Source organism: Microtus oregoni, unplaced genomic scaffold (assembly GCF_018167655.1).
Source record: "Microtus oregoni isolate MIOR12 unplaced genomic scaffold, Mior012 000007F_ref0000211, whole genome shotgun sequence".
Classification (NCBI taxonomy): domain Eukaryota; kingdom Metazoa; phylum Chordata; class Mammalia; order Rodentia; family Cricetidae; genus Microtus; species Microtus oregoni.
In genome coordinates, this window is record NW_024543066.1 from 46,750,897 (window position 1) to 46,775,189 (window position 24,293).

At 46.7% G+C, this 24,293-nt stretch overlaps 1 protein-coding gene across 1 annotated transcript in view; it reads right to left on the reverse strand.

Annotated features, from left to right (window-relative positions):
- Rftn1 (raftlin, lipid raft linker 1) overlaps positions 1-24,293 on the reverse strand; it is a 193,689-nt gene that overhangs the window by 13,010 nt on the left and 156,386 nt on the right. Inside the window, exon 7 of the mRNA XM_041655937.1 lies at positions 22,148-22,263. Coding sequence (XP_041511871.1) covers positions 22,148-22,263 — 116 coding nt within the window. The remainder of the gene's footprint in view (positions 1-22,147; positions 22,264-24,293) is intronic.

Genomic DNA, 24,293 nt, shown 5'->3' on the forward strand with positions numbered 1-24,293 from the left:
CAAGCTAAAGGAGGACAAAATAGCCTAAGAGTAAAGGTCCTGTACCCTTAAGGACAGTTAATGGACAAATTATTTTCCAATATAGATTACTGTTATAAATATAGTAAAACCAGCTAATGGGATGCTTGTCTGTGCAGGGACTTTCCGTCTGTATGTCTATCACAGCAGTTCCAGCATCATCATTCTGAGGGCTCCTTGGCTGACTTCGAGGGATGCTGTGAGTGTTTCACTCTGTGTCTGCAACACACACCCACTCAAAGCCCAAACGCTGTAATGATAGCTGGCGCCGTGGACAGATAAAGACGGTCTTTCGTTTTCTTCCACCGACTTATTTCCTACAAATCTCAGGTTACTGAGACCATGGACCCCAAAGAAAGGGAACTTCCTCAGGAAAGAACCTAGCCATAGGGGACCTTGTCTCTTAGAGATGTCACAGAGTTATGACAACTCGTCAGGCCGCCTTACAGTATGAGGCTATGAATGAATATTCCCCCAAAGCAGCTCCTTCTGTGGAGATGTAAAAGTCAGTGAGATGGAGAGGTTGGGATGTCATAGGTCCAGGGGTCAATTACTTTACCTTGGGCTAGCTTTGTCCTCTGAAGTTATATCCTGCCTGTGTCTGCGTCAGAGCTAACATCCGGTGACCAAGAGTTATGAATGCTTTGGAATCCACTAACAGAGCAGACCAGCAGCTTCCACCACCCAAAAGCTAAGCACATCATCAGATGGCATTTGAGGCCTACAGGAAAGCGTCCCCATCTGTTGTAAATGCCTCTCCCGTGTTCCCACCAAGCTAGCTTTAAACTGATTATGATTTTCCTTGTTCCGCTACCATAAAACTTAATGAGACTGCTTCCACGTGGGGACATGGTGCTCTGCTAGCCCAGCTCTCGAGGTCATGGCCATTAAAATTTGGCCCCAGAACAAACCATCTCTCACTCTACTTGAAGCCCAGACAATGAGGGGTCAATGGTGGGCTGGTGGCCAGGACTTCCTATTTCCGCAGACCTTGGCCCTTCATTTAAACTTTAATCTCATTTCAAGACCATGAAGAGGACTTCGGGGACTTACTGGATCTTTTTGAGCATCTTCCCAAAATGAGCACATTGAATAACTCTCTCTTTTTCTGCTTTTGGCTATTTTAATTGGCTTATTGAAGATGGTGGCCAAATATGGCTTGGGTGACAGGTTGTGAGCCCAAATCAGTAACAGACTGAGTTATACTGTGACCATGCCTTCTTTTTTATGACATCCTTTAATTTTCCTGTCGTTTGACTATAACCATCCCACCTCCCTAAGAGTCACAAGAACTTGTAATTTATTCTGTGTGTTAACAATAAATGTATGCCTTCATCCATCATATCTTTCGATTGGCCACCAATGGAGGCTCTCTAAGTCCTTGATCCAGTCCTGTCTGGCTGCTTTGCCCCCCTTGTTTTCTGTGTAGAGTCTCGACCTGCATGTTCTTGCTTCTCATTTTGCTGGAGCAGATCCTTTAGTGGCTCCCCAGGAAACAGTGCCTAGAAATCACTTGGGTCCCTGCAAGTCTTTGTCTCCATCTTTAATTGACAATTTGGAAACAGAATCCTAGACTGACATCTGTTTTCCATTTAAAAATTTGTAAGTATTGCTTCTAGATATCAGCTATTGCAATTGACATGTGGGTCATCGGATCCTCACTCTGCAGTAACATGGGCCTGTGAAAATGGAGAAGTTGTAATACAGTGGTTTACAGAAAGCATGGCTATCATAGAGAAAAGGCAACAATGTGTCACTAGTTAATTTGGTGGGAGCAGTAGTTTTCACAGTTCCTGATCTGGAGAAATCCCTGCCTTCTTTCCCCTGTAGGTCAGGACTTGAGAGACTCACAGTCTAGACCAGCACTCTCCCTAAATCCCCATCCTATCGGTTTAGGATTCAAGAGCTTGTCTAATGAATAACTCAGAACACGAGACAGCCCTTTCCTGATCATGAGTCAGTCACCTAGCAAACTGCCTCTTACTCTCCTATTCTCAGATTTCAGATACAAACAGGCCTCAGCCACCAGCGAGGAGAGAGGGACCCAGAGACTCCTCTTCATCAGCAACTGGTAGGTGAACTCTGAGCACACCTCATGCTGAAAGGACCCATAACATTTTATTTCTTACAACTAAATATATATTATTAAATATTATTTTTCTCCTGAGTGTAGCCTGTTGTATGAGTTTGGCAATTTTTAGGATATTTAAACATCATGACATTTTGTTTTAATGTGAGCATTTTTATTCAAGACTGCATGCTTGACAGGCATATACTTTGTGGCTTCTTGTCCTTCCATTGTGAAAAGTAATCTCTTTTTACAGAGTCATTGTTGGTTGTCTCCCCATCCGGTCTCCCTTCTTCCTGGGCCAACTGTTAGTCAAAAGTCATTGTTTTAATTTCATTACCTTGCTTCGCCTAACTTCATAAATACTTTTTATTCTGCCTCCAAGGGATTTCTTCACTTCATCTTCCTGCCTTTACGCTTTGGCTACTGCATCCCTACTTAAGACTCCAAGGCTCTTTTTATCATCCAAGTCTTCCTTTCTGTTTTATAGCAGCCTGTCTGTGTGTCATGGACGGTTGGACATCATCTCTGACCCCTGAACCACCAACCACCATTACCAGAGACCTGAGAGAGACAGGGCTATGCAACGAATCACACCACAGTGGAACTTTATGCCATGTCCTGGGTTCAGCCTACAGTTAGCTGTTCCTCCATCCCCTTATGTTTTTGTCTGAACACAGTCCTTTTTCTTGTCATCCTAGGCTACAGCTTCTTCCGCTTGACAGATAATTTGCATTCCTCCACTTATGAGTTTTACAAGCACTTATCTTATTCATTCTCTCTCTCTCTCTAGGACAGCCCTGGTTGTCCTAGAACTCACTATGTAGATCAGGCTAGCCCAGTGCTAATATTCGTGGAGAATGCCACCATGCCAGGCTCTCTTCTAATCTTAGTGTTCTTGCAAGCATCTATCCATCCTCGATAACTCTCTGTAATTATGTTCTATAAAGACCACCAAGTTAGTGAAACTGAGCTAAGGGAAATGCAGAGCCGGGTTCTCAGTAGTTCCTGTATTTTTGTTACCCAACCAACACAAACCTTATTGTGTTTGTTTTTGTTTAAAGTCACTCCATTTGCTGTGTCTTGCTGATTGCCAGCAGCATGAGACTGAACAACTTAATCCAATCCTTGCATTTGCTCTGTAAAGCACGCCACAGGACCCCATACTTAGGAACCTCAGCCCTGCTCTTGGGGGCTGTTGTTAATAATGAAATCACCACAGATGCCTGGCAGGGTGGCAGACGCCTTTAATCCTAGCTCTCATAGGTAGATTTCTGTAACTTTGAGGTCAGCCTGGTCAGTCTAGAGAGTTCCAGACCAGGCAAGGCCAAAGATGGGACAGTGTTTTTTTTGTTTTTTTTTTTTTTTTTAAATCACTATGGAAAAGGAGACTGTTATCCAAGCAGACCATGAAAAAGACGTTTGTTTATGGCATAAGCACCAAACAAAGAGGCTGAACATGGCTTTGTTAGCCCTGGCGGAACAATCAATGCTAGGTGGATCAAATGCTGGGCTATTTGCCATATACTCACAAATGACCATGAGCTCACCACATCAGGTGAGTAAATTTAGAGGCAGGAGAATTCAGAGATACAGGATCTGTGGTGATGAGGACCAACTTGACCTGTTCTTTATCCACATCAATCCTTTAGTGTCTCTTTCCTGCAATTTTTCGAAAACATAAATGCCCATATCTAACTACTCCCATTTAGAACATTCTATTAATTTCATGTTTAAAGGACCCACCAGATGCTCCTCCTAAAGAACACATCCCAGATAAGTAAAACAACACATTAGACTACATAAAACCCACCTGTGCGGCAAAAGACACAATATGTAAATTCAAAAGACAGAATGGGCAAAACCTTGGCTCATGTCATGGAACTTTAAAAACTGACAAGAAAAAAAGTGGTCTCAATTTTAAAAAGGACAAGGACATGGCAATGGGGGAAAGAAAAAAATATTAAATAGCCATTAAAAACACCGAAAAACTAAGCATCTCATAACAAAGTCAACACAGATTAAGCTACCCCGAAGCACTGTTCGCTACAGATCCAACCTTCACGTGTGCCAGCCCACTCTGCTTACCACCCTGCCAGGAAATAAGCATCCTCGCACACTGCTGATGGGAGGGCAAACTGAGTCACCCTGTTAGAGAACAACCTGACAGCATCTCCCAGAGCTACAAGTACATCTACCCTTTACCCTCTGACCAACAATCTAAGCTCTATATCTAAAAACTGGGGCAGGGAACACAAAGCTGTTCTGGAGAACCATCCGTAGAGCCGTCAGCAGTAGCATGACCCCGGCCTCACCAAGCAGCTTCCTTCCTACAGTGCAGAGGCTCAGGTGTTGAATCAGAGCAAAGGGGGAAAGCAGGGACACTGAGGCAGCACTCTACTCTAGGGCTGAATGTAAGGACCCTAAGGAAACACCCAGGGAGGTACTAATGAAAAGGTCTATGGTAGGAATCATAACACACACCAAAAGATGTCTACATCTCAATGCCCAAAGCTTGTGGATAAATTCCTGACATGGTTATAACATTCGGCAGAGATTATGAAGGATCCCAGAGCTGATGGTTTATCCTAAATTATTTGGGTGGGACCAGTATAATAAAAAGGGCCCTTATAAGGAAGAGGCAGGCAAGGTTAAAAGTCAGAGAAGGGAAGGTGATAGGTGATACAGGGAGGGTCCCACAGCCAAAGGACTGAGGGGACCTCCAGAGGCCAGAAAGGCAAGGGCCAGACTAGCTTATGTATTCTCCAGGAAGTGTGGTATGGGGCTAACACTTGGCTTTAGTCTCTTGATATCTGGTATGGTTTGACTATGAAATATATCCGATATGTTTTTATTTTGAGTGCTTAGTCTCTAACAGGTAGCACTATTTAGAGAAGCTACGGAGCCTTGAAAGAATGGGCCTAGCTGGAGGAAGTAGATTACTAGGGGTGAGTCTCTGTAGGCTACAGGCTCCTGGTTCCACATAGTCTCTACTTGACTTTAACTACCCTCTGCTTCTGGGCCTATGAGGCATGCACAGTCTGCAGCAAGTGCTGGCACCACCAGGCCTTCCCTGTTGTGACAACGTAAAACCTCCAGGACGCAGGAGTTAAAGCAAGCCTCTCCTCTCTAAGCCATTTCTGTTGGGAACTGTGGTCACAGCAATGCACAGTTAACTAATACAATGGTCTTTTCTGTCTTCTGAGAGTGTGGAGGTGTTGGCCAAGGCAGAGGGGAAATGCAGGAAGAAATAAGGCTGGGACCTGGGCTCCCTGGTCAGGTAGGGGAACAGAGGAGGACACGGGACAAACGGGGATCATGTTCTTAGATGAGGAAGCCCAACGGTAAGACAGGAGGAGGATACCATTGTGGGAAAGGGAACATTGCACCTCCACTCTCAATAGAGAGTAGAGGGACAGTCAGAAAACCCCAGTCTGCCTCTTAGTATCTCTGAGGGGAAGGCTGTGCCGCCGCCACCACAGTTCTTTGATGAATCCAGTTAGTCAAACTGGCTCGCTCTGGGCTCTTGGAAGCAAAGCTGTAGAGCCCCGACCACGGTGAGCAGGCATGTGGGCTAGAAGCTCCTGGACCATGTGGGAAGCGGAAAAGAGGACCCTCCACCCTCTCTGAGGAGAGTGCAAGTCTCTCTGAGGCCGGCATGGAGCGGCCCTGCTATCTACTCCCCCTCAGGCATCCTGAAACACAGGACAGAGCGCCTGCCAACCAGAGCGAGGGACAGACAGGCTGGCTGGCTGGAGATGGTGTTTCCCTCTTCGTTTTATGCACAATGCCCCAGAAAAACACTTCGCTGCTATGCAATTAGGCTGAGGGAATAGAGCCTCAGAGAACAGTCATTTCACTTTAGACAATTTCAGCTCCAAGGCAATAAGGGGTGATTTCCTTGTTTGTTTGTTTGTTTTATTTTGTTTTTTTGGGGGGAGGGTGGTAGGAAAAGGGGACAGATGAAAATATCTGTAATGTGTGGAAACCTCCAGTATTCTCCAGATCTGAGTCTCCTCAGCAGCTAGGGCTGATGAATTCATTCTGCCCGATTGTCTCCGCCATAAAGAATGACAGCCAATAGCAGCTTTTCGGGAGTGCAGCACAATAGCAGATAATAGATGGGGTTATTATGTGAAGCACACTGTTTACAAAATGGTTTCCATTGTGACCTCCATGCCCAGCACCCTCACATGATTGCAGCTCTCCTACTCAGACGGAGCATCTATTTCCTGCCTCTTGAATCCAGCTGCTCCCAGAACAAACTCTGACCAACAGAACCTTGCAGCTGTGACCCCAGAATTCTGAACACAGGCCTCGAAGGCCCTTCTTGCATCCCTTTTCTCCCAGCACTTTGCCTGTTAGGTGAGGGCAAGCCTAGGCTTGCCTGCTGGATGATGACAGGCACACAGTCCAGCCAGCCAGCAGACAGGTGCAAGATATCATCTTGGACCAGCCAGGAGCCAGGTCAGGCCTCAGAGCCTGCAGACTCTCCCAGCAGGGTTAGGGAGGACCAGAAAGCAAACTTAAACATCCCTATTTTAATTCAACTAAAGCTTTGGGGTGCTTTACCAAGTGGCAGAAGCTAACGGATATACTATCATTAGTGTATCTAGCAAGAGCAAAAACATTCAAGCAAATCCCTAGTAGGAAAAACAATCGTAGTGAGAGTCACCTTGCTTGACTGGAGAGAAAGAACTGAAACAGCGAGTACTCGGGGTGGGGGTGGGGGTTCAACGCTGCTCATTCTTCATCATCAAGGCTGGCATATGCGGCCCTCACATCCTTCATGCCAGGCACACTGTGACCTTGCATTTCCTCCGGAGCCATGATGTCTAATTTATGGTAACCTAGACGAAGCCAACAGCATCACAGCCTACTCTGGGAGGGAGAGATAAAAACTCCGCATGAGGAAGAACATCTCGGCTCCCGCGGTTGCCTGGCATCCTCCACAGAACCACGTCTAGCTGGCAGGAAAGTCAATCCTGCATGTGTGAGATAACACTTCTCTGGGTTCTGGGTACCCAGCTTGCTGGCTGCTGTGTGTGCTTTCTCTGAGTCTTAGGCTGAAGGGCAGGAGGCAGCCCGCTGTACCTGTATTCCCGGCTGCCTGCTCCTGTGCACTTGGACTGACAGAATGAATAGCGGGTGAGTGTTCAGCACGCAGGGCTCCCACAGCACGGGAAAGCTAATGAGGATAGCCGTCTGGAGGTCAAGAGCATGATGGCTGGGGCAGAGCCTGAGCATTAGTAGGGGCAAGGCTGGAGTTCTCAGTGCAGACACCAGGCATCTCAAAGCTGCTCCACACAGTCAGCCAGCCATGCAGAGGGACCACATGCTGTGACGGGGGGCTGGGCTCAGAAGCTGACATCTCACACAGGCTGAATGCAGAGGGCAAGTCTCCCCTCTGCACACTCAGAAGCAGTTTTGCTTGATAACAATTAAACAAGAAACATTTTTTCTATCTATCTATCACTTGCTTCGAAGGGTCGGAAGAAATGATATCTTCCGGGAATAAATGGAATCTATCAATTTGTTTCTCTTTAGCAGACTGGGATATTTCTAATCACCTCTTCTCATTTCTTATTTTCTCTGTGAGAAAGGAGAAAGGACTGAAAAGGTTTTTTTTTCCCCCTAAAATACAGGATTAATGAAAAGGTATTTATTTTAGAGTGGAGGGGTTGGGGAAGGGAGCCAGTTTTTCTACAAACACTCTAAGACTTAATACTCCATCACTTTTGCAGACTGGGTTTACCAATAATCACAAAAGGCTAACCCAGAAGGCATCTATGAACAGCAATTATACAGTCTTGAGAGGAGAAGAAGCAGAAATCACGGGTCAGCCCACTGGGCAGCCAGCAAGGACTGAACCACAGAGCATCCGTGATTTTCCTCACCCTGGCAGACTCAAGGTACTACTTTCCACATCAGTGTTGGAGTGATCAGTCAGTCAATATTCTCCTTTGTGGTGACCCAACTGTCAGTATCATGTTGCTATGGTTACCAGCATTTTAGCGCCACTCTCCCTTCTCTTCCAACTAAATTACACTGCTAATTCCCCTGCTCCTGGTACATTCGTGCCCATTAGTGTTTCCGAGGTGCCCAAAAGCTCCAGATGAAATATCTAGCCTTTAGAACACGTCAGACTCCTGGCCGCTTACTCAGAGAGAAATCTACCAGAGCCTACAACAGCAGATGTGCTATTGGGTTCCCATCAGCATCTGGATTGTCACCCACCAAACGGTGAACCAGTGAAGAAAAGATGACTAAAGTCAAGAAAATTCAAGTATTCTCAGAGAGCCTAGCTAACTGCAAAATCTCCCCATACTCCTTTGTCCTGTCTCATCAGGCTAACTTATGGACCACCAAGCACATCACCAGGCCAGCTTATGGACCACTGAGCACATCTTCAGGCCAGCCTATGGATCGTCAAGCACATCTTCAGGCCAGCTTATGGACCACCAAGCACATCATCAGGCCAGTTTATGGACCACCGAGCACATCATCAGGCCAGTTTATAGACCACCGAACACATCATGATACCAGTTTATAGACCACTGAGCACATCTTCAGGCCAGCCTATGGACCACAGAGCACATCATCAGGCCAGCGTATAGACCACCAAGCACATCATCAGGTCAGTTTATGGACCACAGAGCACATCTGACTTTGCTTTCTGTGCCCTCCTGCATTAGAACATGGTTTCCATGGAGGCAGGGAGTGTAACTTGCTCCTAAGGAATCCAAGTCCTTTCGTAGGAAGTGTCTCCTCCGTACATTACTGCTGAGTGAGCAGAAGAGTCTCAGCCACTTGGAGGGTGGCTTCTGCCACTGTGTCTTATATTCTCAGAGTTTAATCACATGACCATGGGTCACACATGACAAGACATGAATCTGTCACAGACAACCACCAGGACCCTCCCTCCATTTCTCCTGCTCTGGGCATTCTGTATGTGGAAGTTGTCAGTATACATGCATACAAAAACCAAACAGAGAGAGCCATGTTCTTCCTCTTCACAAAGCACCAAGACCTCTGGGCAGTTCTGTAAAACGATGGGGGAACTGAACCTGCCACATGTAAACCTGCCCTTTTCCTGCTGAGTCACTGGGGACTGTGCTGGTGAGTCATGAGAAGATATCCATGTGTTATTAGGAAAATGCAAATAAAAATAAGAACCTCCCACACCTTAGGATGGTGAATTCCACAACACCAACCACCAAAGTCTAGGCTAGGAAATGAAACGACAGGAACTCTCAACCATTGCTGCTGGGGTTGCAGAAGGGCACAACCACTTTAGAATCCCTCACAAACTAAATATGACCCAGCAGTCACCTCCCTGTCTTTACAGGTGAGCTAAAAGCTTCTGTCCACATAAAAACCTGCACACGGATGTTTACAATGGCTTTACTCATAAAGCCCAGTCCCAAGATGTTCTTCAGTAGATAATGGATGAATAAAACTAGTATCCCAGATAACGCAATGTCGTCATTCAGCACGAAGGATAAATGAGCTCTCATCAATAACCAGGCAAAATGCACACCTGGAAGGATCCCGTGGAACCCAGGAGCCCTCCCAAGCTTCAGACCCCAGCAGCCATGCCAGATGGCCCACGGCCTCTCACTATTTGTGATTCCAACAGTATTGTAATGGGAGCAGCAGGGCTGTGTCCCCAGCACCCCGGCCGCCTGCTAGCTTATGCTCCGAAATAATTACATGGACACTGTATTCTTTTAAACACTGCTTGGCCCATTATCTCTAGCCCTTACTTGCTAATTCTGATATCCTGATCAACCCATCTCTAATAAACTGTGTAGCACCGGTCTTACTGGGAAAGATTCAGCATGTCTGACCTGGCGGCTTGCTTCATCGCATGCGTCTGCCCGGGAGAGGGGAGCATGGTGTCTCTGCGCTCACTTCCTCTTCCTCCCAGCATTCTGTTCTGTTTACTCCTCCCACCTATGTTTTAACCTATCATGGCCAAGCAGTATCTTTATTACTTAACCAATGAAATCAACAGATTGATATATGGCACTCCCACATCACAACAGAAGCACCAGAAGCAAACAGATTTCAGTAGAAGCACCTCAGGAAGCCATGAAACAGAGCAAGGCATGGAAAGACATCGTGGGGCCATGACTAAAGACCTCCTTCCTTCCGTAATTACACTATGTCCTTGTGAATGCAGCAGGGATGCCCCATCCAGCTGCCCTTACCTCTTATTGTCATGAATTAAGGGGTCCTGGGAACTGCACCTGGGGCATCGCACATGCCAGCTAAGTGCTCCACTGTTGAGCTACATCTCCAGGCCCCTTTCCAGTTTTACTAAAATTCTTGACTTGGGCTAGGTATCTATGATCCCAGTGTTTGGGAGATGGAGGCAGGGGGATTACTGTGAGCTTGAGGCCTTGGCTACAGAATAAGACTGTTTCAAGGAAATACATTTTTTAATTTTTATCTTCCAGGCGGTGACAAAGAGTCAACACTTGACTACGGGAATGCATCCTCTGGACCAAGTCACCTGACGTTCTTCGGGCCTCTTGGAAGAACTATTTGTCCTGCCTTCTCTATGTGACTCAAACTGTCCCTATGTTAGAAAGAAACTAGGCCTGTTTCTGGAGCCATGACAAAAATACCTGGGACTGGGTATTTATAAGAGAAATGGCTTATTATTTATTTATTATTCTTTTTAAATCAAAGGTAGTTAAGCTGCAGGGACTTTTATTTCCCAAACCCCCTTCCTTCTTCTTTGCACTGAGTAGCCAATCATATCAGACTGTGAAATCAATTCCCACCAATGTAATGAGGATAAAAACAGAGGCTGTCCTGTGCCCATGGTGCTTGCTAGCCTTGCCTGGGTTCCAGGCAAGAAGAAATTGCCTTGCTGGATCGCCTTTGCACTGTCCAAGTGTTCCTTTGTGCAACATGCAGATTATTCCTGTTCCTAACAATTTAAAAGTTAAACATTTAGACCTTTTAATTTAATTTTATGTCCTTGAGTGTTTTGCCTGCATGGCCGTTTGTGCACTACATGTATGTCTGCGCACCATATGTATGCACTACATGTATGTCTGTGCACCATATGTATGCACTACATGTATGTCTGTGCACCATATGTATGCACTACATGTATGTCTGTGTACCATATGTATGCTTGGTGCCCGAAGAGATCAGAGAGGTCTTAGAACTAGAATTACAGCCAGTCATGAGCTACTGTGGATATTGGGAATGGAAGGAACTTGGGTCCCCTGGAAGAGCAGCCAGTGCTGCTAGCCACCATCAGACCAGGTGTAGGTGTTTTTAGTTAATACTTTTGGATCCCAACAGTCAAAGACTGGACAGCTTTAAGTTTCTAGTGAGGGCCACTCTGCAACCTGTCACATGTAGACAAAGACCATGAGTACGTGGAGTGAGCTCACTTAATAATAACCTCCTCCCACCAAGAACTGACTCCCTCGGAGAGGCCACTGGTAATCCCCCGGAGTCAGGAAGACAGAGATAGATGGGAGTGGCTCTATGTCATAGATGATCAGCTCTGCGACCCAGCTACCAGGAAGGTCCCTTGGACTGCCCCTGACTATGCCAAGGATTGGCACCTTTCCTACAACAAAGGAAAGCAGTGACCTAGGACAAAGGGAGATTCACCCTTTCAGGGAAACTTCCCCTTACAGTGTGTAATAGAAAAAATCCCCTAGAACTGTCCTAAGAACCCAGGGTCTCCGGAGTCACAGGCTTGCTGGAGCTCACCCCCATCCTGGGGAGGGCACTCAAGGTTCTCACTTTCCCAAGACACAACTTGAGCATCACAGCATGGGAGAGCCTAGAAAGTTCCCCCAGGAACACCTCCGAAGAATCAGAGGTGGTCTCCATTGTTAAGGAGCTGGTCAGACAGCACCAGGCCTGGGAGTGTGGATGGACCCTTCCTTCATAATCAGCAGCTTGTAAAACCAGAAAGGAGGGGGCTGGAGAGATGGCTCACTGGTTAAGAGCATTGCCTGCTCTTCCAGAGGTCCTGAGTTCAATTCCCGGCAACCACATGGTGGCTCACAACCATCTGTAATGAGGTCTGGTGCCCTCTTCTGGCCAGCAGACATACACAGAGACAGAATATTGTATGCATAATAAATAAATAAATAAATAAATAAATAAATAAATAAATAAATAAATATTAAAAAAAAAAACCAGAAGGGAAACTTGAGACTGATGGCTGCTGTGAAGAATGGGATCTCCAGTCTCCAGGCCTGGTGGAGACAATGTGCTGAACTGCCCTGAAGGTCATAAGATTATTATCTAGCAGGAGGAAGCTTTCTGGTAAAGAACAAAAACATGCATTGTGCCCCGCCCATAAAAGAATCCAAATGGGCCTGTCAATCACCTAGACAAAAAAACAAAAAACAAAACAAAGCAAAACAAAAAGCCTTTCAAAATAAAGCAGCCTAGTTTAGAAGCTAGAAATAAAATATAAAACTTGTATAAGGTACATACTAGTTGTACTGATGTGTCTGTCTCTCCTTGTGGCCTGCTGCAGCCATGTGGGGATTCGCAGCATTTTTTTTTTTTTTATTTAACCCATTACACTGGTACCATGGTCCCTTTGGCCACTGTTCATTCTCAAGCTTTACAAGAGTGCCTCACTTTACTGTAAAGCAGTACCTATCACCTATCCTAGGCCAGTGTCTCATTTAAATTCCCCCAGTAGACAGCAAAAGGGCCTGGGAACTGAGGGGAGACCAGAGAGAGATCTCAGTGACACATGGCTACCTTGCAGGAGGCCCACTTCTAAATGGTGACATCATCTCTCAACACTGTCACTCTGGGGACCGAGCTCCAAGAACATGGCCCTTTGAAGGACGAGTTGCATCCAAACCACACTAAGGCCATATGACTAGCAAAGGCCACATCCAAGCTGACAGCCAGTAAGGAAAGCGACAGTCTTATGCACTGGGGACTGGTCCGACTCAGTGAGCTTCTGAGTGTAATCGTCCCCAAGGCCTCTAATACGGTACAGGAACCTGGTGGGACCTGACTGCTGCGTTGCAAGGCCCTAAGTGGGGGACACTGCTGCAGAAACTGCAAGAAAGTATGTGTGTGTGTGTGTGTGTGTGTGTCTGTGTCATATATTTAAAGACCTTATAGAAGGTTGGTATGACAGCTCAGTGGGAAACAGTGCCTTCTGCTAAGCATGCTAACCTGACTTTGCTCCATGGAGTATGCAGAGAACTGACTCCTACAAGTTGTTCTCCGACTTCCATGGGTGTGCCACAGCAGGTGCGCACCGACATACACACACAAACACACGGGTGTACACACAAACACATAAAATAAATGCTAAAAAATAACAATCAGGATCTTATAGAATCATTTTCTACCTTTCTACTCCCACCCTCACACATCCTGTGTTGACAGGTGGTGAAGATGGAATTCCTCCACCTGCCTGCCTGAGCTACAGCATCCACCCTCTGCATCTATAGCCACTGGCTCCTGAGGCCTGGGACCCGGACCACCCATCATTCTGGGGCTATGAAACTCACCACTGTACAGCATCCACCCTCTGCATCTATAGCTGTCGGCTTCTAGGGCCTGGGACCTGGACCCCTCATCATTCTGGGGCCATGAAATTCACCACTGGCTCTCTGAAGCTCCATTCTCCAGACTACAGGATTTAAGGGTGTACAGGCTTGAGCCATACAGTAAGCCTCCATTGTTATTCTAGTTCCCTGGAGAACCTGATAGGCCACATCCCTGTCACTCCATAAATACATAAACATAATAGGTTTTCTTTAAAGGTTTTAATTGTTTTTAAATGTATATGTTTGTATATATGTGGCAGGGGGATGTACAAGTACTGGTGGAGGCCAAGGAGAATGCTAGGTCCCCTGGAGCTAGATTTAGAGTCAGTTGTAAGCTGTCTGACATGGATGCTGAGGGCTGAACTTGAAGAGGGTCCTCTTCAAGAGCAGTCTTTGCTCTTAACCACTGAGCCATTTCTCCAACCCCAAGAAATAGTTTTGGAGTGTATTTGTGAGGCTGTAGAGATGGCTCAGCAGGTAAAAGTGGTTGCTGGGCAAGCATAAAGACCCAAGTTTGAATCCCCAGCACCCACATAAAACCAGATACACAATACAAGTATCTGCATACCCTATGCTCCTACAAGGAGACAGGAAGCAGAGAAAGGCCAATGTGCTGATGCATACGGTGGAGAAACAGAGAGTCCTTTCCCAAAGTTCACTGTGGGATCATCTCCCCAGGTTGTCCTCTGCCTCCACAGTGTCATGGTACACACAGGACTGCATTCTCACACCCAAACGTGCTTGCTCCACACTGGCCCTGCCACTGCGTTTGTTACAGGATTTTAATCACTTCTTTCATTGCCCCTCCTCTGCAATGAGATTCTAAACTTGATGGGCTGTCTTCTGTATATGTGCTGCTTTTATTGGTTAATGAATAAAGCTGCTTTGGCCTATGGCAGGGCAGAATATAGCCAGGCTGGAAGAGAGAGAGAAAGAGAAGGCAGAGTCAGGGAACGCCATGTAGCTGCCAAAGGAACTAGATGCTGGAACCTTACCAGGTAAGTTACAGCCTTGTGGTAATACACAGAATAATAGAAATGGATTAATTTAAGATGTAAGAGTTTTTTAATAAGGATTCTGAGCTAATAAGCCAAAAAGTATTGTAATTGATATAGTTTCTGTGTGATTATTTGGGTCTTGGTGGCCAGGAAATGAATGTACAGTCTCCTTTTACATAAACTCACTTTGTCCCTTTCTCTACCACAGGGACATGCCTGCCTCTTCCCCCATCAGTATTAAAAGGTTCCTGTGATTTAGGGTCTTTGGCCCCATAGGAAGCTTGACAAGAATGAGAAATTATTGATGGATATAGAAAGGCCAGGAGGTGGGAACCATTTTTACTGTCCACATTTCTCTTCAGTTAACGGGAATTAGTCCTTCCTGCCCACATTTCCCTCATCCACCACATTCTCACGGTTGCTGACACACAGTAGGAACTCAGTATTTATTTGTTGGATGAACTTTTCAAAAGGTCCCACTGCTCATTTCTGGAGTAAAACAGATACAACAAAATGAAGTTCATCAGAGAAATGTGTGGACAGATGAAGTCACACTCTTCCTTCTGGCTGTCACCTTAGTCCTTTCTTCCTAAATACCTCCCTTAAGTCACCACGGGAGAACCGTGTGCCTCTCTGGTGGCGAACACTCCTGTGCCAGACAACTCTGACTCCTGAAAGTGATGAGAGTCTGTAACTCAGCTCGAACAAAAATGCCTAAGAGAAACTCAGCTGGGGCTTCTGAAAACGGCCTGACTTGTAAGGACGGACACAAGGAAAAGAAGGAACTGCTCCTGTTGACCGTAGGTACCATGTTTGTATGTGATATCTGGATCTGTGCAGTGGCCCTGTTACTAGGACCGTAGAGGGCGAGCTGGCAGACAGGTTCCCAACCCTGGCAAGATCCTCAAACTGTTGACAAGACTGACTTTGCTCCCCCTCCTAACCACGCCCAAGCTGTCAGCAGCAGGAGATGTCCCAGAGGACACACAGAACATGGCTCTTGTTCTCATCCTGGAACTTCAGGCCCAGGCTCTGTTCTCCCCATTCTAATCCATCACCCCCAGCCACATGATGTCAGGACCAACTGTTCTGAGACCAGACTCTGATGAAATCTCCAATCCCAGCTCCCTATCACACAGCAGCCTTGGAGACACATCCTTGCATGATGTTCCTGTTTCTCTGGGCTGCTGAAAGGTAGAGCATGTGCCCGTTAGATGTGATGCCCCTTACCTCACTGGCAGCCTTGTACTGTTGGAGTGGTGTTAGTTCTCTTGAGAGATGGCCAACAGGATGTCACAGTCGCATCAGTATCTGCATTTACTGAGATGTATTTCTGGAGAACTGGCTTCCATGACTATGGAGGCCAGCAATGGCATGATATGCAGGGTAGGCGGCAAATTCCAAGATACTGAAAGCTAGAATTTGAAGGCAGTAGTGGAAACAGAGCCTCTTCTGAAGAATTCAGAACTGTTTAGGTGAGGACTGGCCAGGCTCTGAAGGCATCTCCCTTTCTGTCTCCCTGATATGTTGTAACTAGAATCTAAACCCCTTCGCAGAAGTATCTAGCAGTCAGGACAACCAGGAAGCAGAGCCTAACACATCAACGCAGAACGTTAACACGACAGCTTCTGCCATTTTGTCCTAACACTTCCGGGATCCCTTCGTTGTCAGTGTGTGTTGAGCGATACTGGGTTATGACAGCAAGATCAGTGGGGTCATGGACACTGCTGCTGCTGTGTCTCCCCTTTTCCCATCACTAACTGAACCTTATGAACACATGTATTTGTTTCTCTGGGAAAGAAAAGTGTCAGGAAACATTGTTCACGTCCGGTAAAGTTCCTCCATAAGGTTGAACAATGGCAATCCCAACACTGGGACACATGGCAGCCAACTTACACACGATGAACCTCCAGACGGGGGTCACCATAACCATGACTTGAAATGTCTCAACAGAAACCAGGTGTGATGGTGCAGGCCTATCATTCCAGCACCAACATCACAAGTTCAAGGCCAGCCTGGACTACAAAGTTGAAAGCCAAGGGCTAGGAATGAAGCTTTATGAGTTTTTATTTAGGCCCTGTTTCATCTTCTAAACCACTAGACCAATAAACTACTGATAAACTGACAAAGAAGTTCTCTTTCAGAGAGCTAAGCTGAATCTTTTGAAAACTAAACGCCTTTCTCAGAAACTAAGTTAAATTTTCTTTTTGAGGATAAATAATTCTGAATATAAGCTTGAGGTCTAAAAGGAAATGGTGAAAATCCAGGGTACTGTTTGCATCAGTAAATGCTACCATTGCCTCCCTCCCCAGGGTATGTTCGAATTCATCAGTGCTTTCATGACATCAGGGGCTAGATGTGAATGGAAGATGGGAAGAAAGCATGCCGAAGCCAAGTCTTACAGTATAATCCCAGCTACTCAGGAAGCTGAGGCTTGCCTGGTTTGCAGAGTTGAAGGTCAGCCTAGGTAACTTAGTTAAATCCTGTCTCGAAAAGAAAAGGAGTGGACGTGAATGTAGCTCGGGGAAGGAGCACTTGGCTGGTGTGCATGAAGCCAAGTCCAGCACCAGCACCATAGAAAAGCGCTTAGAGTTGATAAGAGCTGGACTGGCGCATAATGGGTTTATTGGAAAGGTCAGCTAACATGAAGGAGTGAAAACCACATGCACACCTGTTAGCCAGTGCTGTTAAACTGGGGTCTCTCAGATGGAGTGTGAGCAGGCAGTGCTGGCTTCTGATGCAAACAAGAACTCCTGGAAAGAAGCTGTGTTTGCAGAGACTGACTGACTGATTGAAACTGTAGGCCTGTGGAGAGACTGGAGTGTCATGGGTCCAGGGGCTAGTCACCTTATCCTCGCTTAGTTTCCTTGCCTACCTGTGTTAGAACTAACATCTTGAGACTCAGAGATAAAAACTTCAACATCTGTTAACTTGGAAGACCCTCCCACCAGCCTACAGTTAAGAACGTCATCCTACAGCATCGTCGGCCGACAGAAAAGCTCCCCACCTGCAGCCAACTCTCTGATGTCCTCACCAACATATTTTAGACTTGTCTTGATTTATGACTCTCTTGGTTCTATAAAACCATAAAACTTCTCCAAGCTTCCACACTGGAATATGGAACTTGGGACAACGTAAATCTGTGTTCTCAGGCCACAATCTCTCACAATGGCTTCAGGATAAACTATCTCTTACTCCCTTTGAGATGAGAGCTGTGGTTTGTGTTGACAATGGCATCTAGATTCTTCTGGTCTGTCACGCTACCCATTTGTCTCTTTCCCTCTATCTTGCTCTGCATTGAACTTTCCAACCTGTTACCCTTTCTACCCAGATTCTAGACTGAAAATCCCCATACAAATATCCTATCCTCCTCCCATGAACCAAGCACTTTAGGCTGTGAATTTAAAATTAAGGATAACACAACTATTTTCTTTCTTTTTAAATATCTATCTATCTATCTATCTATCTATCTATCTATCATGTTATGTGTATTGGTGGTTTTGCTTGCATGTATGTCTACGTGAAGGTGTCAGATCCCCTGGAACTGGAGGTACAGACAGTTGTGAACTGCTATTTGGGTGTTGGGAATTGAACCCAGGTCCCTTAGAAGAGCAACCCAGTGCTCCTAACTACTGAGCCATGTCTCTAGCTCCCCTCAACTATTTTCTTTTCCTTTCTTTGAGACCTGGTTTCAATACATAACCTGGCCCCTTCAGCCCTGGCAATTGCTGAAATTTGTCCTCACACACACCCTAGCCAAAATTATTTAGATGAAGACCAAAGCCGTAGGTGGAGGATTGTGTCATGAGCAACAACCTACGGTCACGGTTTTCAATTCACTTTCTCCTTAGGGCTGGGGATTGACATAGTATCTGTATGTAGCCCAGCCTGGCATTGAGCTCTGGGCAATCCTCAGATCTCACTCTCCAGAGCTGGTATTATCAGACCAGAGTTTCTTCTTTCCCTTTTTCTGGTTTCAAGACATCATTGCCAGAGTCCACTTACAACACTGAAAAAAAGAACGGGAGGGAGTGGGCTTCCTCTCTGCACTGAGAGGCTGGGCTGGGAATGGAGGGCCACGCCTGCACAGGTTCCTACTCAGCTTCCTGCTCTTAACAGGTCGCATTGTCTCAGGGCTGAGAAAACTGGCTCCCTGGTGAAAGTGTGTGTGTGTAAAAAGGGGGGCCAAGACATAGGGACAGAATTGGAACAGGGCTGAGAGCAGGGCTGGGAATAAAAAGGCAGGCCAGCTCTCACCAGTGAGAAAGGAGAAAACATCAACAATAGAATCTCACACTCATAGAGCAGGCCTGGCAGAAATGAGGGCATTCTAAAGAAACCTTTGTCTCTCAATCAGACCACTGAAACAATGAACCCAAGAATGGCATACTGGGAAGGAAAAGGCCCCAGCAGGAGAGGAGCTTGTCTCCCAGGAAGAGATTTCACACAGCTCTAGCTTTTCACACCACCCTCCAGAACAAGACTGAAGGCCAGGCAGTGATGGGCAAGGTGGGAGGGGCCACACCTTGGCAGGACTGAGGTGGGTGGGGCTACACCCTCATCAGGACTGAGGTGGGTGGGGCCACACCCTGTCCAAGACTGAGGTGGGTGGGGCCATACCCTGACCAGGACTGAGGTGGGTGGGGCCACACCTAGGCAGAACTGAGGTGGGTGGGGCCACACCCTGACCAGAACTGATTAAATGCTGTCTTTGTTTGCTTCCTAATGCTGTGATGAGGGATGGAGGGAAGGGTTTGAATTTACAGCTTATAGTCTTTCACTGGGGAAGCTGAGGCAGGAGCTGAAGCAGAGGCCATGAAGGAGTACTGCTTATTGGCTTGTTACCCAAGGCCTCCTCAGCTAGTTTCTTACATATCCCAGGACCAACATGCCCAGTGACGGCATTGCCCACCGCTGGCTGGGCCTTTCACATCACCAATGAAGAAAGTGCCCCACAGGCTTGCTGACAGGCCAATCTGACAAGGACAAATTTTCTCAGCTTAGGTTCCCTCTTCTCAGAGGACTCTAAGATCTGTCAACTTGACAAAAACCTAGGCAACATGGATGTTAAACTTTGCTCTCTCTTTAGGACCATAAAGATGGACTCGTGGAGTCATTGACTCTTTGGGCCTCACTCCAGTGTGGCCACACTGAATAAATCTCTCTCTCTTTTACCCCTGCATTACACTATTAAACTGACTCTTGTGATTGGCTTATTGAAGACAGGTAGCCAAACCTGGCTTGGGGCACAGGTTGTGACCCCCAACTTAAATACTATCCAAAGCCCAGGAGGTTAGAGGCAAGCCTGGGAGGACAGTGCTTGTCATTAAAATAGGGCCGACTGGAAGCTGAGAGAAACTGCTATGTTGTGTGTGTGTGTGGGGGGGGGCTGTCAGATCACAGCCATCTACGGCAGCCTCTCTCAGAGCTTCAGTGAAGGAGATGTCAAGCCCCAGATGAGCCTACGCAAGGCTCTTAACCTCAAACAGACTTCAGTGCCAGGATTCTTGGAGAAATGGCAACCTAATTCTCACTTCCCCAAGGAAGTTAACAGGCCCCAGACACCTTTAGATACCAAGATATCTGAAGGCTACCAGTGCTCCCACTCCCCACTAATAAAATGGGTACACAGTTAGTAAATGTGCCCCTCCTCCTAACTCTCTAAGTCACTCATCAGCAAGATACCTCTCTTCCCAGCACTGCAATACTTCCCCTCCTGCCCAAGAAGTGGAGAAAGCCCGACTGCAGGTACATACTGTAGTATACACAACTGCGACCAGACGCCATGACACCTCCCCCTTCTCAAACGGACCCCGCTCTGTCTCCTGTCTCACAGACCCGAACTCTCCTCAGAGCCCCTGCCACGCTGTCCACCTCGGGCATGTATGTCTGTGGTGTTACTGAGTATTCCAATGAAGCTTTATCCAAAAGGATGATCGGCCTCAGTGTGTCCCCTTGAACTCCAAACCCAGCACCGTTCGGGTACCTGTCCAGCTCTGAGGGGAAAAACAAACCTTTTACAGGCCAAATGGCAGAAAGGAGACGATGTGGCTGGACTCAGGGTGGTGTGAATGGCTCCCAACATGCCCATATGTGTGTGTCCCAGCGATGGGCTGCCTATGGGTCCGGGTGGGTGTTCAATGGAGCCTCTTCAGGGGGCTAAGCCTTCTGCAATCTTGTCCCCAGCTGGACAGACTCACAGGTAGAGAGCCTGGAGTCTTCCAACCACCAGCAGTGACTCATTACCAGGGCATTATAAATACAAAGGCTTGGGGCCCGGCCTCATTGCTGTTAGAGACTGAATGTTTTGTGTTCTAACTGAATTTACCCTCAGTGCAGAGACAGGCCTCTAAGGAAGCAATAATAGTTAAATAAGGTCCCAAGAGTGGGTCCCTGACCCATTAGGATTAATGTCCTAAGAGACACCTGAGAGCTCACTGACTCTAGCCTGTAGGCATCCTCTGAGTGAGTGGTTGTCCACAAGCCAGGCCAGAGCCTGGAACAGAAACCAGGCAGGGGGTGGGGGGAACCCTGACCTTGGACTTTCCCGTCTTCCAAATGCTACAAAATCCTGTCTTTGGTGTTTTGTTGTTAGTGATCTGGGCTGAAAGTACACTTCCAGGGTGGGTCCCATACATCTACGCTCGAGAAACTCTACATGTGACTTCCACAAAAGTCTTACACAAATGTCATTCTTCTTCCTCTTTTTTTGTTTTGTTTTGATTTGTTTTTTGAGATTTCTCTGTAGCCTTGGAGCTCTGTTCTGGAACTCCCTCTGAAAAGAAGGCTGGCCTGTCTCTGCTTCCCGAGTACTGGGATTAAAGCACACACTACCCCACCACAAAAGTCACCCTTGAGAAATGCCGGTCTAGTCATGAGCTGAGACTCGATTAGAACATCCATGCTTCACAGCTAGAGAAAATCCAGAAAACCTTAGAAAGAAGGCAGCTATTCCGAGGATGTGGATTGAGAATTCTCTTCCCTAGAGCCACAAAGTGGCCTCATGGTTATTACTTCTCAAATATATCCTGCAGTGCTAAAACCTCAGACAAGAGACCCTAATTGTGAAAACACATTTGCCTCATTTGCTCACTGAGCAGAGAGCTCCTGTTCTTTTCTTCCATGGACAGCTTGCAGGAGCAGGCCAGATTCTACCTCTGCAACCACTGGCTCTCCCTCTTACAGTATCCTGAGGAGCTCTGCTTTATAACCCTTGTGTTTACAGCAATATGCAAATTAACTAAAGGAGACCCTCTTTCCACACAGCCATCTGACATATGCAAGGATGTGTGCTTTTCTTGTAGAGAGAGATGTGGAGTACACCCCAGCTTGGGGGCAGGGTATAAGAGGATCAAGAGGGTCCTTATAGGGTTTACCCAGGTGAACCCCCTTTCAGAAGAAAGGCATAGCCAGGCACCAGCCTCACAGTCAGCTGGAGCAAGTCATGAAACAATCTCTCCCCAGACAAAAGCAGCCAGAGGCAGTACGGCACTTACTTCCAGGACTGTCCATTGTTCCACAACAATAGCGTCATAGCCCTGTGTGGTTTTGCTATCTTCTGTGGAAACAGCTTCAAAGATGAATACTCCATCTGTCAGGCCATAGAAGGCGTCTGGAAAGAACAACAACAAAAGCTGGTTTGGGGGGGGTGTCTGAGCTGTCTGTGGCAGAAGTCTTACAAACAGCAAGAATTTTCACTGCATTCATTAATAATCCCAATCAGAACATCTTTTCAGAATGTTAATTAGAGACGGCATACACAGCCGCAGAGTCTAGCCCCACCAGAATGAATGAGACTAAATTACCTCACGCTTCTGAATAATATCCTTGATTTTATGAGCCCAAATTTCGTCGGCAATCACCGTCAGATTCATGGGCTTACCTACCCGCTCATGCTCCGGGGTCAGGATGCACTGGGAAGAACTCACCCAGGGCAAATCACAGATTTTGGAGAAAAACTATATTTAAGTAAATGGGATTTTTTAAAGGGCTGTATAGACTCAATGTGTCAAATCTGAGCTCGTCAGTTGTGCTGTGGATGCGTTAATTCTGGGGCATTGGGGGTGCCATGTGGTTGATGTACTAAGGATGCTTCTGGCAGCTTTGCGGGGAGCTTCTCAAATGATTTAGCCCTGAAAATGTGGTTCCTGTGTACTCCACAGGTCCACAAGCCTACTTGGGTGGCCAGTGTCATTTGAGAATGCCTTAGAGATGGGGTCTGAAGGAACAGGGCAGAGCCTCTGCCCTGCAGAACACGTGCCTCCCCTTCTTCTGGGGTGTGGTGCGGTTTGTCCTGCGTTCATTTAGACAAGACTATGAGAAAGAGGATCAATTTAGATGCTGGTGGCCCAACTCCATGCAAGGGTCCCATTTAGTGAGTTGTCTGTGAAACAATTTATTCTGCCAACATTGCTCAGTCTCAAATGACCTGCTGAAGCCTTAACCCCAGCTCAGTCTCCACTGCTCAGTCTCAATGACCTGCTGAAGCCCTAACCCCAGCTCAGTCTCCACTGCTCAGTCTCAATGACCTGCTGAAGCCCTAACCCCAGCTCAGTCTCTGGAAGGGAAGATACCCCATGGTGCTTTACTTGTTCCTCCTACTCCCAGGTGGAAGAGCCAGCCAGGAAGAGAGCTCCAACTGGAAAGAGAACTTGCTGGCTCTTGGGTCATGAGCTTCTAGCCTCAATAAATGGAAGGGGCACACAGATGTCTACTTATTGAAGCCACCTACCCTGTGGGCTTACCCCCCCCCCCCTGCAAGGCTTTTATGTACATTCTGGGAATCTAGACTTAGGGCTTCATATTTGGTTAGCAAGAACTTTCTGTAGCACCCTTGTTTAGATTTTTTTTTAGTATTATATTGTTTTTAAGTAATTTTGCAAATAATGTTTTCAGAGAAATAGTCTTGAGAGCACTGATCATTGTTATGGCAGACTAAGAGAAATCAGATGGGGTGTCAGGGTGTCTTCTGGGGTGGCCACTTCAGACCTTATTGAACTGCTCTCCAGGAAGGGGTGCAGCTAAAACCGTTCTAAACAAATCAGTGCTCCTCTCCCTACACCTATGCACGTTCTAAACAAATCAGTGCTCCTCTTCCCTACACCTATACGCGTTCTAAACAAATCAGTGCTCCTCTCCCTACACCTATGCACGTTCTAAACAAATCAGTGCTCCTCTTCCCTACACCTATGCACGTTCTAAACAAATCAGTGCTCCTCTCCCTACACCTATGCACGTTCTAAACAAATCAGTGCTCCTCTCCCTACACCTATGCACGTTCTAAACAAATCAGTGCTCCTCTTCCCTACACCTATGCACGTTCTAAACAAATCAGTGCTCCTCTCCCTACACCTATGCACGTTCTAAACAAATCAGTGCTCCTCTCCCTACACCTATGCACGTTCTAAACAAATCAGTGCTCCTCTTCCCTACACCTATGCACGTTCTAAACAAATCAGTGCTCCTCTTCCCTACACCTATGCACGTTCTAAACAAATCAGTGCTCCTCTCCCTACACCTATGCACGTTCTAAACAAATCAGTGTTCCTCTTCCCTACACCTATACGCGTTCTAAACAAATCAGTGCTCCTCTCCCTACACCTATGCACGTTCTAAACAAATCAGTGCTCCTCTTCCCTACAC